The sequence below is a fragment of the Hoplias malabaricus genome, chromosome 16 (assembly GCF_029633855.1).
Source record: "Hoplias malabaricus isolate fHopMal1 chromosome 16, fHopMal1.hap1, whole genome shotgun sequence".
NCBI lineage: Eukaryota > Metazoa > Chordata > Actinopteri > Characiformes > Erythrinidae > Hoplias > Hoplias malabaricus.
Genome location: NC_089815.1, coordinates 25,043,346 through 25,055,397, shown reverse-complemented (window position 1 = coordinate 25,055,397; position 12,052 = coordinate 25,043,346). Strand labels below are relative to the sequence as shown.

General features: G+C 41.2%; 1 protein-coding gene across 4 annotated transcripts; it reads left to right on the top strand.

Annotated features, from left to right (window-relative positions):
* The first annotated feature begins 2,888 nt into the window (after nucleotides 1-2,888).
* On the top strand, nucleotides 2,889-11,597 carry arrdc2 (arrestin domain containing 2). 4 transcript variants are annotated; one of them, XM_066647985.1, is made up of 9 exons: nucleotides 2,889-2,940; nucleotides 3,390-3,656; nucleotides 8,486-8,555; nucleotides 8,663-8,810; nucleotides 8,895-8,997; nucleotides 9,089-9,345; nucleotides 9,660-9,822; nucleotides 9,926-10,080; nucleotides 10,189-11,597. In XM_066647985.1, the coding sequence occupies exons 2-9, from the start codon at nucleotides 3,398-3,400 to the stop codon at nucleotides 10,240-10,242; spliced, it is 1,209 nt and encodes a 402-aa protein (XP_066504082.1). In that variant the 5' UTR covers nucleotides 2,889-2,940; nucleotides 3,390-3,397; the 3' UTR covers nucleotides 10,243-11,597. The 4 variants fall into 4 exon arrangements, with proteins under 4 accessions (XP_066504082.1, XP_066504079.1, XP_066504081.1 ...); XM_066647982.1 differs by lacking the exon at nucleotides 2,889-2,940 and having other exon boundaries at nucleotides 3,267-3,656; XM_066647984.1 differs by lacking the exons at nucleotides 2,889-2,940; nucleotides 3,390-3,656 and adding an exon at nucleotides 7,445-7,851.
* The last annotated feature ends 455 nt before the right edge of the window (nucleotides 11,598-12,052 follow it).

The following is a 12,052-nucleotide window of genomic DNA, read 5'->3' as shown; positions in this document are numbered from 1 at the left end:
TGCTCCCTCTTACGTGACTCCAAAATAAAGTGCATTACAGTAATCCAGAGGTGTAATGAAGGCATGGATTACTGTTTCAAAGTGCTCATGTGCTAAAATGGACTTCACCTTCGCCACCTGCCTTAGGTGATAAAAGCAGGACCTCACTACTGCGCCAATCTGGCGATCCAGTTTAAAATCACTGTCCATTTTAAAACCCAAGTTAGAGATTACTGTCCTCTCATACTGCTTAAGGGGGCCCAATTCAACAGGGGGGTGGGCTCCACAAAAACCACTGAGACCAAAGACCATCACTTCTGTTTTATCTTCATTAAAATTTAAAAAGCTTACAGACATCCAGGCTTTAATGTCCTCGAGACATAAGAGAAGAGGTTTATATTTAGGTGTCATCAGCATAACAATGGAAGGCGATGCCATGTTTTCTTAAAATGGAACACAGTGGAAGCAGATAGAGAAAGAACAGTAGAGGTCCTAAGATAGAGCCCTGTGGAACCCCATATGGCAGAGGAGCAGAGGAGGATTTTGAATTCGCAAGTTTCACACACAGGGTTCTGTCTGTGGAATATGACTTAAACCTTTCCAAAGCCCCCCGCAAATGCTCACTATATGCTGCAACCTGGAAAATAAAATGTTGTGATCCACTGTGTCAAATGCTGCAGTGAGATCTAACAGCATCACATGATCACCAGAATCATTGGACAGGAGGATATCGTTAAAAACCCTAATAAGCGCTGATTCTGTACTATGACGGGTTTTAAAACCAGACTGAAAAACCTCCAGGATATTTCGTTCATCCAAATAAGATTTCAGTTGGGCATAGACAATTTATTCCAATATTTTTGAAATAAAAGGCAGCTTGGAAATGGGCCTATAATTAGCCAGAACTATGGGATCAAGACCAGGCTTTTTAAGCAGGGGATGCACTACTGCATTTTTAAAACTCATGGGAACAACACCAGAGGACAAACTGCTGTTGATAAGGGTAAAACCTGCTGCCCTATACTGGGAAAAACCTCTTTAAAAAAGTCAGGAGGCACAGCATCATATGGGGATCCTGAAGGCTTTATCAGGCCTCCCACAGCTTCCAGGTTCGACAGAGTCACCGGCTCAATTTTTTTTAAACACAGCTAGGCTTGGGGCAGTGTCAGATGTGTCAAAGGCAGGAGCTGTTATAAGAGCTCTGGCAGTGACAACCTTATCTATGAAAAAGTGCAGAAAATGATTACAAGTTTCAGGGGAATCTTCCAAGCACAGTGGCTAAGGGGCCCTAAGAACAGAGTCAATGGTCTTAAACATTATCTTGAACACAGCAGACTGTTAGAACTTAAACATACTAAAATCTGTAGACTGACCTTTAGTTTTAGTTCACAGAATGGTCCAGGCTGTTCTGTGGAGATAGAAAACATTTGGTCAGTGCTGCTGGATCTCCGGCAATGGCAGGCTAAAGCCCTCACACTTTTCCATTCTTGTTGATTTTTCACTGATCAAACAGAAACGCTCATACCTGTGACAGCTGTGTAACCTTGAACTTTGCTAGCGTTTGTTTTGGAAGCTTTTTCATTGTTGACTAAAACCAAATTAGCAAGGTTTAGCCTGATTTCACCTCTGGGTTAAAAGTGGTATTTATTTTCAGTTTGCTTTAAACGTGTGCAAGACTTGCCACACTTACCAAAACAAACCCACCTGAAAGCATTTGGTGCAGACTAGCCATTTTTTGATTAGATTGTTAGCCTGCTTAAAGTTAAAGCTAGTCTAGTCAAGAACAGATCTGAAATGTAATTTAAATACATTTTATGTATTTTCAAGTAGCCTGTGACAATATGAGCAAAAGCTAAACCAAATCTGTAGCATCCAGGTTGTATATTTTCAGATACAGGTAAATGCTGTGAAAAAACAATATGGGGAGTTAAATCTGTGATCTTTGGTTACTGTCAATTGATAGCACTTTTGTTTTGTGAAAGAACACACTTACCCCGGCAGTACATGAAGACTATTTACACTACACTGCAAAATATAAATAAATAAAATAATAATCTTGTCATATTTACAGTAACTTACTAAAAGCGCAGCTAGCAGTACTGTCAACACATACAGTTATATACTGATGTGAATATCACAGCAAACATTAGCAGTGACTTCTAATAGAGACTTTTAGACATCACCTTATAGACTGCAGCTATAGGTCCATCCACAACACCAAACCACTGATTCACAGATGCCACGTTGTATATAATATAACATCAAAGATATATTAATCTATTTAAAGGCTACTACTTCTGTTATTTTTTCTTAAGCATTTACAATTTTAAAAAAGTACAATATGTTTTCTTTTACCAAAGTGATGCAAACAGTGTTTTGAATTTTGAAACCATCACACTTCAAAATGATGCTTCTACAAGGGTTCTTTATTTAAGGAAGTGATTCTTTATTTGAAGAACCATCTTGAAGAACCTACTGCATGATTAAAGGGCTCTTTTCTTTGCATCATAAATTATTTCTTCAGATCCATGTAGAATGTGGTGCAGATGGTTCTATAGAGCACCTTTTAAAAATTGTTTTGACATTTTCTGGTAAACTAGAAGTAAGGGAAATAATTTCAGTTACAATATTTGTTTCCTCTATTTGTCTCTCGTATTGGTTTGTGCATTCTTTCATCATATTTGAGCGGTTTTTTGGTATTTGCCATATGTCTGCAGCATTTGCTTTGTTGTTGAATGCTCTATTACTTTCTCCTTAATTTCAATATTTATGTTTTAGTTTTCTGACCCTCTACTCGGCGCTGATAGTCGTCAAGAGGTCAGTGCTGAAGGGGGGCGTGGCCTTATCTTATTGGCGCGTTCACAAAAGGGTGGTGACCAAACATGGGTGGAAATATATTTCAACTGTCTGTTATTGTAATGAAATAGGTGTCTGCGCAGATGACAGAGTACTGATGGAAAGGTGAGTTCTATTTAACACTTATTATTATGTAATTAAAATTACTGTCAGTACCTTGAAACATTAAACTATATTTTGATGAATCCCATGTTTATTAGAGCAACAAAAATAAAGATAATGCATTAAAAGCATGGTTTACTTTTGGGCTTGTTGACCTTGGGTCATGTGCAGCTGCTTCACCGTATACCATCTGTATTCGCGCTTTTCTACTGAGATGACAAGCTGAGTACACTGCACCTGTTAGCAGATGAATTCGGTAAACGTTTGGACAATGTGTGCCAGCTGTTATTAATACACATTGATCTTCAGCTTTGAAATACACAGCACAACTGGACAAACTAGTCCCCAGTTTACAGTTAACGTTGTCAAACCAAAATGCAACGGAAGTATAAGGTTCTGGAAACCGCTGGTAATGTTAGAGGAAAAAGAAAACTTTAATTCGATTTCCACAGCTAACACTATGACTTTCCGGAGCGTGCGGCTGCTGGCGGTGGAGCTGGACGGCGCGGAAGACGCTGTGTACGGCGGCGGAGATCTGGTCAGCGGGCGGGTGGTTGTGGATCTGCTGTGGGACGCAAGTGTCTCCGCGCTGGAGGTGGTTTGTCGCGGAGCCGCTACCGCTCACTGGCTGGAGAACCGCAGCGCTGGAGTAAACACGGCCTACAGCGACTACACCTCCAAAATCACATACTTCCGCAAGAAGCAGAGCCTTATTCCAGGTGAAAAACGGCAGAAATAATTTACTTATATATTTTATATTTGGGCCCACTTACTACAAATGCCTGAAAAAGCCTGTTCTGTAAATTTCACATTGGTTGATAAGTTAAATGTTTAAATGATAAGGTTGTAAACTTTCTAAGAAGTGATACGATCAATAACCACGATAAACCTATCGGATCAATAAGGGGAAATATGGAGTCTTGGGGAAAATCGGAAACATTACTGGTTCAGTTATCTCGATAAAAGGCATTTTGTGAATACTTTATCCATTCTTCTGGAATATTCCTTATTGGGAGCAGCACAACAATTAATGGGTGTTCTCTATGGGTCTGCGGGGGTGTCCTCCGAGTGACTGTCTGTGAGGAGTGTGGTGTGTTCTCCATGTGTCTGCGTGGGTTTCCTCCGGGTGACTGTCTGTGAGGAGTGTGGTGTGTTCTCCATGTGTCTGCGTGGGTTTCCTCCGGGTGACTGTCTGTGAAGAGTGTGGTGTGTTCTCCCTGTGTCTGTGTGGGTTTCCTTCGGGTGACTGTCTGTGAGGAGTGTGGTGTGTTCTCTCTGTGTCTGCGTGGGTTTCCTTCGGGTGACTGTCTGTGAGGAGTTGGTATGTTCTCCATGTGTCTGCGTGGGTTTCCTTCGGGTGACTGTCTGTGAAGAGTGTGGTGTGTTCTCCCTGTGTCTGTGTGGGTTTCCTCCGGGTGACTGTCTGTGAGGAGTGTGGTGTGTTCTCTCTGTGTCTGCGTGGGTTTCCTTCGGGTGACTGTCTGTGAGGAGTGTGGTGTGTTTTCCCTGTGTCTGCGTGGGTTTCTTCCGGGTGACTGTCTGTGAAGAGTGTGGTGTGTTCTCCCTGTGTCTGTGTGGGTTTCCTCCAGGTGAGTGTGGTGTGTTCTCCATGTGTCTGTGTGGGTTTCCTCCAGGTGAGTGTGGTGTGTTCTCCATGTGTCTGTGTGGGTTTCCTCCGGGTGACTGTCTGTGAGGAGTGTGGTGTGTTCTCCCTGTGTCTGCGTGGGTTTCCTCCGGGTGACTGTCTGTGAGGAGTGTGGTGTGTTCTCCCTGTGTCTGCGTGGGTTTCTTCCGGGTGACTGTCTGTGAAGAGTGTGGTGTGTTCTCCCTGTGTCTGTGTGGGTTTCCTCCAGGTGAGTGTGGTGTGTTCTCCATGTGTCTGTGTGGGTTTCCTCCAGGTGAGTGTGGTGTGTTCTCCATGTGTCTGTGTGGGTTTCCTCCGGGTGACTGTCTGTGAGGAGTGTGGTGTGTTCTCCCTGTGTCTCTGGACACACCGTGACCCTGAACTGGATAAGGGTTACAGATAATGATGATGATGATGATGATGAGGACCAACCATTAATGGGAAATATCAAGTATTGGATTGCATTTTGGGAATATTGTCGATGTTAATGGGAAAGATCATGGATTACAGGATCAATTATTTAAATAGATTGCATTTTTCAGAATATCGGATCCATTATTGGGAAAGAAGATATAATAGAAATACTGCATCAATTACTTAGATAAATCACATTTTCTGAATATAGGATCTATTACATGGAATATCTGATATTGGGAAAACTGGATCCTTTGTATTGTTGGCAAAGTATGAATACATGATCCATTATTAAGAAAGTTTAGAATATTGGATCAAAGATTTAAATAGAGGAGGAAAATTGCTGTAAAATATAAAATAAATCTTGAACAAGACATATTTCATGACCTACAAATGTACTAACACCCCAGCTCAAAATCCAAGTTTTAATTTCCAAGTTAAAATATGTTACAAAATCCTCAGTAGAGAGCAAACTCAAACATAGCATTTTACAGTTTAAAACTGTGATTTAATATGTTTTTAAAAATGTAAATGTAAGCACATTTAATGGTATATAGCAATGTAGGACTTTGGAGCTGAATATGTTTGTACGTACACTTGTTTTTAGATTATTCAGAACATTGTGTGGCTCTTGTGTCATGTGCAAAAAGATCCAGAAAAGCAGAGCAAGATGCACATCTGGCTGATCATTAATCTATTGAGGTCAGAAGCAAAAACAAACAACTTGGCATGCTTTTAGAAGCATTGAGTAGGTTGCCCTTTAACCCCATATTAGTCGGCACATACAGTGCACTAGGGACTGACTGCAGCTTCTTTCTTACCTCATTGTCGTTGTCATGAAATGTGGGGCTAGCAGCACACAAAATGGATATCCACTGTGTAATAAATATTTATGATTTACACCAATAAGGGAACTGTGGGCTGATGCCAATATCAAGTACCTGGACAGTTACATAAATATTTGTAAAAAGTTGCTAAATATTGGATTACCATTACAGAAAAAATGTCACTTATTTGCGGAGGGTATCAAATGCAGTAAGCCCATTTAAATGCTGTGTTCTTTTTAAGCACATAAGGATATAATGTTAAATTATTGCAGAAATCTAAATATTTGATGCCAGCGTTAGCTGCCAGTTTCACAAAACTGAAATAATTGAGCATAACTATTACACATTTACCATTAATTATAGTATTTTTTTAAACATAAACCTTCATTAATTTTAAAATCAGTGAATTCCATGACTTTTGTTGACTTAAATCTGTAGGGTTTCCCTGTTTATATTCATTAATCAACTGTGGGCAGTGAACCTTTCTGCAGGTTGAGTTTACATCCACTAGAGGGCGCCAGAACCGCAGAATAAAACCAGCAGCCCACAAGTTTTGTGCAGCCACAGGCCACAGGGGGGCGTTGTGATTTTGTGAAGCCCATTGTTTTACCTCTCGTTTCCTTAAACTGGAAACAGGATCCCTTGTTGAACTTCTTTTGTTGGTGAACTTTCTTTTCTTCCATGTCCTAACAATTTATCGTGTTGCCTATGGGTAGTTTGGCACTAAGAGCAGATGCTCATCTTTTTGTTCATTAATAAATGTGGCTTTTCTTTGATTTATAGTCATTAATTTGTATATGTTTAATTCAAGGTATCTTTCATTGGGCATTAAACTCTAAAGGCATAAATTACCATTTTGGATCCACCATTTTGAGATTTTTGGATGATCTCAACCCGTATTCATGGAAAAATGTCAAAATAGATGTGTCTCTACATGTTTTAAGACCTGTTTTAAAACCATTTAAATAAGCTTTATCTACAGTTCGAGGAAAAAAAAACTCAGCAACAAGAATGCACGTTTTTAATCAGGTTTTTCATTTATTTATTATTTTTTGTGTGTGTGTTCAGCCTATTCTGAGTGATAATAAAGAACGTTTTCTAAATGTATTGCGCATAAATGGATTTATACAAGATCTAAAGCTGTCCTGTATATGATGTAGTGTATAGTGATGTGTAGAGACATCAATAATATGTTTAAGTACTTTCCTGATCGCAGTATCACTCATGCACACGTTTAAGGGGATGTGCATACCTTTACTGAAATCTGCAACAAAAGAAAAACACCTTCACAAACAAATAAATAATAATAACACTTTCTGGAATGTCAGTGATTATTTTGTCTAAGACTCGTTGTGATTTCTGTTGATTAACAAAATAAAACCACTTGTTCAGCTCTACTGCCTCGCCTTAAATGGGCTGAAGGGGCTACAGCTGTGGGCCCTGTTTTGTTTTGAACCGCCGTGTTCCTTGCCGAGCTGTGCGCATGCGCAGTGTGCTTGTTTTCGACTAAAGAACCTGGAGCCATCAATCATGGCCGAGGCCCGCCCCTGACCTCCCCTCACTGAGCTGGTTGCTTGGTTCCTTACATAATAGCGCCGTAAGCCCCGCCCCTTGTTTGCTGAGTTAAAGGTACTGTTGAGCCATGAAAGCTCTTCAGTTTTGTTTTGAAACTGAGGCGAACGCAGACCACTCCCTAAGCACTTTTCACTTTACCTCTCCTCACCCTCCGCGACGGGTTTGAACTAAAGCTCTGAGAATTCAGCAAAGGAGACAAGATGATTTTCGACAAGCTGAAAAAGTTAGACGTTGTTTTCGACTCTCCCGAAATCGACTCTCCCCCTGTGTTCAGCAGCGGAGATGTGGTGTCCGGGAAAGTGGTGCTCGAACTGACTGCAGAAAGTAAAGTGAAGTCATTAAAATTACACGCCGAAGGCTTCGCTAAAGTCCACTGGACTGAGTCTCGCAGTGCTGGCTCCAGCACGGCTTACACTCAGAACTACAGCGACGAAGTGGAGTATCTTAACCGGAGAGAGGTGCTTCTGCAGGCAGGTCAGTCATTCAGACTGAAGGGGTGCAGACGTGAGCTAAAATTTCAATAACTGTGCTCAAATGCCATGCTTTATTGATTGTGTTAGAGTAAATGATGTGTGTGCACTTTCCATTGATTTACTGAGTGTAACATTGATAAACAAGCCACAGTTAGTGCCTCTAATACAGCGAATACATAATTGTGTATTAAAATGGGTGTTATCTTTAGATCAAATGCACTTTTTTTTTGAAGTCACATAGGAAAAGCATTGAACTTGACCAGGGCTTGCTTTATCGCATTCGATCACAATCACAGACAAGATCCACAAAATAATGCTCCTTAATGTCGTAATAATGTTTACGATGATAGTTATAGTTTGGTGTTGCGCACCTCTGCACAGCAGGGTTTTGCTGAAAAGCTGAATTAAGTGAATGAATGACTATCCATCATTGTACATAAGTCGGCTGTCTGCTTGAAAGAAAGAGCTACTGTTTACTAGACTCTCAGTGTTTTTCATCCAGGCTTTGTTATGAACAAGGTGCAGAGAGTGCATCAGGGCTGGCGCTGGTTGTTGTTAGAAACTGTCACAGATTTGAACACTCTTTTCCTGTTTCTTTTTATTATTTAAACGCTCTACTAATCTTTTTCCCACAGATAACGAGGAACTGACCACCCTTCCTGCAGGAAGACACGAATACCCTTTCAGTTTTCAGCTGCCCGAGGAGTGAGTTTGCACTTTCTGATTAGTTTTGCCTCAGATGATACTTTTTAAAGTGATTAAAGTCTGTTTAACGTGGATGTGTAGAAATAACAACTTGTTGACTCTTATAGGACCCTGGTGACTTCCTTTGAAGGCAAGCACGGCAGCATCCGTTACTGGGTCAAGGTGAAGTTACACCGGCCCTGGTTCTCTGTGAAGAAAGTCAAGAAAGAGTTTACAGTTATTGAACCCATCGACATCAACACACCCTCTCTACTTGTAAGTGCGACTTACTCCAGGTGTTTTTTTGGTATTTCAAGTTAGGTATTGGATACTAATTGCCGTTTGTGATGTAATTTGCAGGCACCTCAAGCTGGAACCAAAGAGAAAATGGCCCGTGCCTGGTACCGAAACTTTGGGCAGGTTTCGATTACTGCAAAGATTGACCGTAAAGGCTATACACCCGGTGAGAGCAGAAACCTATGCATATGTCAAGAGCTTTAAAGCCTTAAAATAACAGTATCATTAATAACATCCCTTTTACACTGTTTCCTTAGGTGAAGTTATCCCAGTCTTTGCAGAGTTTGACAACTCCACCTCACGATCAGTGGTCCCCAAGGCTTACATTACTCAGACACAGACATTTATCGCAAGAGGCACCATGAAGCAGAAGAAGTCTGTCGTAGCCACACTGTGTGGAGACATAGTGGGAGCGCGGCGCAGAGAGACCTGGCATGGCAGAGCCATTAAAATCCCTCCAGTAGGTCCCTCTATCCTCCAGTGTCGCATCATCAAAGTGGAATACATGCTCAGGGTGAGTTCAGACATCACTGCTATTGAACAGTGTCACCTCAGCCCCAGTCCTAGAGGCAATCTGTTCTGCATAGTTTTGCCTATCCCCTGTTCACTTTTTCACATAATAACCAACCCCTTATTAATTATTAATCTGAATCGGATGTATTGGACAAAGTAAAACTAATGAAACAGGCTTGGAGCCTAGTTGTGATATTGAACATATGCAAAAATATGCAGCTGAATGGGCCTCCAAAACTAGGACTGAAGGATTCTTATTTAGAAAATTGTTCTTCACATCAGATGCTCAATAACGTTTTGTTTCTCTTTTTTCAGGTTTGTGTCGATGTTCCTGGGACCTCTAAGCTGTGTCTGGAGCTTCCACTGGTGATGGGAACCATCCCACTCCATCCTTTCGGCAGCCGCACCTCCAGTGTCAGCAGCCAGTACAGTCTGAACCTGGAGTGGCTCCGCATGGCCATCCCTGAGCAGCCTGAGCGTAAGTTTGTTTCTGCTTTAAAACTGTTTAGCTTCCACCAGCGATACAGGCCATTTTTCAAACACATGCCCGATGCTGACTTGTTGTTTTTGTTTCCTCACAGCTCCTCCTGAGTACAGCTCAGTTGTGACTGAGGAGGAGGCCGTCCAGAATTCTGCAGCTCCTCGGCAGGAGGAGGACCTCAGTGGGGTGCTAGAACGTCCATTCATGGCCTATGTGCAGGAATTCAGATTCAGACCCCCTCCTGTGTACAGTGAGGTACGCAAGCGCTCTACACTCTAGTACTTCCCAACATACTAGAACTGCAATGCTTTTCGCTATTGTTTTTTTGAGTTACTAAAAGCTGCATTTTGGCTCCGTCCTCAGGTGGACCCAAATCCCCAGCCCTTCAACATGAGACCACGTTGCATGACATGTTGAGCGCCTTTGCATCTGAGCATCAAGAGATGATGTCCTGATTGAAACGAAGCAGAGATTTGCTTTCTCCTGGATGCCCTGGATCTCTGAGAATGGTACCCATACCTTGGAAGCTCCTCATTACCCAAGGATCTGTGTGGCCATTGAGGGCAGGCCAAGAAGGAGGAACTGATTGGACTCAGTGACTGGATGGAATCCCTTAAAGTCCTTTTGTAGAGGAAAAAAGGACACACGTTGCAAGGTGGATGGATCGTCCGGTTATGTATATGTCCGTAATCAGTTAATGAGCAGACTCTGGTCAGTGCCTGCTAATGATTGTCAACCTCTGAAGCTATTTGTTTTTGTGAAATTGGGGAAATTATTTGTGTCATGGAGAAGGGTAAACCAAGAAACTTTAAGCATACGTGCCTAACCTTGTGGACCAAAAGATTAGGTGGCTTTTCTCTGTTTAGAGTGCACATTGGTTTATTGGTACCACTCCATTTCCTGTAATAACCGTCTGCTAGCTGACGCAGTAATGTTTAAAATGATAACCATCAGTGGTAGCCAGAATGCTTCCAAAGTACATTGCTTCCCCATTTAATTTCTACCATCAATGAAATAACGTTGTTCTAAGCTCTCATGTGGTCTTAGCTGTGTGCAGGTGAGAGAGTCTAACGTGCAGGTTCAGACCTGTGGTGATATGCACTTGTAATACTGGGCATAAGGGAAAAAAAGGTTAAGCTCTTTGCCAATGAGATTTGTCAGATATTGCATGAGAATCATGGAGGCAGAAACTTTGTGGTTTTTTGTAAATGTATTCCTACATAGAAAAATCGCCCTCATGCATTCAATGTTTGTCAGTAATTTCTCAGGCTTGAGAAAGATTGTGCTGATGGCTTGTAGCTGTCCATCAGCATTTAAGTGTCTTAAGAAAATGATTGCCAAGCTACACACACCAATGTTACTCGGAATGGTTAGTTTTGGAAGAAAGTGCTGATTGGCTTTTTTGGTGTTTTTTGCCAGCAGCTTTAGGAAACATGATTAAATATAACTCAAAGCTGTGGCAGGTGCAAACAATTAGCCTTAAGCATCAGGACGACAAGCCATGTTTGTTCAAGGTGCCTTATTTTGTTGTTTCAACAGCAATCAATGAGTACAGGGATTATGCGCAACATTGCATTAAGCTTTGAACTTTTTATGCCACTCTGAAGTGTATTTAACATTCCAAAAATAGGTAGGATTTTCCTCATTTCCAAATGAGAACACACTGAATGTAATGTTTATGGCACTTGTGTAAAACTGAATGTATTTTCTAGCCTTTTTTTCCATGTTGAAAATATATTTTCGTTATCATTTTTTAATAAAAGTACAAACAAACATACAAAACTATCTTGTTTGTGATCATTCACCAAATAGAACAGGACATAAGGTGAAGCGGAAAAGCTTAAGAAGGTTTCCCAGTCGTGAAATGAGTGTAAGATGGATTTGTGGGTCACTAAACCACTTTTGGTATTGCTTGGAACCCTGCTGTAAAGTCTAGGAAAAACTTAAGTTTACTTTTGCTCTCAGCATGACTGTTGTGGTTGACCGTATAAAAGAGTCTCCAAAGGACAGAGGCCATTCTTTGTGTCTCTGTGTGTTTTGTTAGTATTGCTCTGGACTTGGAGGGCTTTAAATATTTCAGTGTGTTTCCTACTACTTAAAAACAGATGCTTTTTTTTGAAATTCAGGTGTTTTTGTTTCTTGGAAAAGCTTCGGGCGGTCAAGTACTGCAGTGTCCCTGTACACTCTGTAAAGCTGCCTTGTTCATGAAGGAAGAAAGCAAGCCTTT

Excerpts from the sequence above, each read along its gene's own strand:
- arrdc2 (XM_066647982.1), top strand. The coding sequence starts at position 3,350 with ATGTTAGAGGAAAAAGAAAACTTTAATTCGATTTCCACAGCTAACACT. Across the intron at positions 8,998-9,088 it reads CCGTAAAGGCTATACACCCG|GTGAAGTTATCCCAGTCTTT; the intron begins GTGAGAGCAGAA and ends CTGTTTCCTTAG. Across the intron at positions 10,081-10,188 it reads CCCCTCCTGTGTACAGTGAG|GTGGACCCAAATCCCCAGCC; the intron begins GTACGCAAGCGC and ends CTCCGTCCTCAG.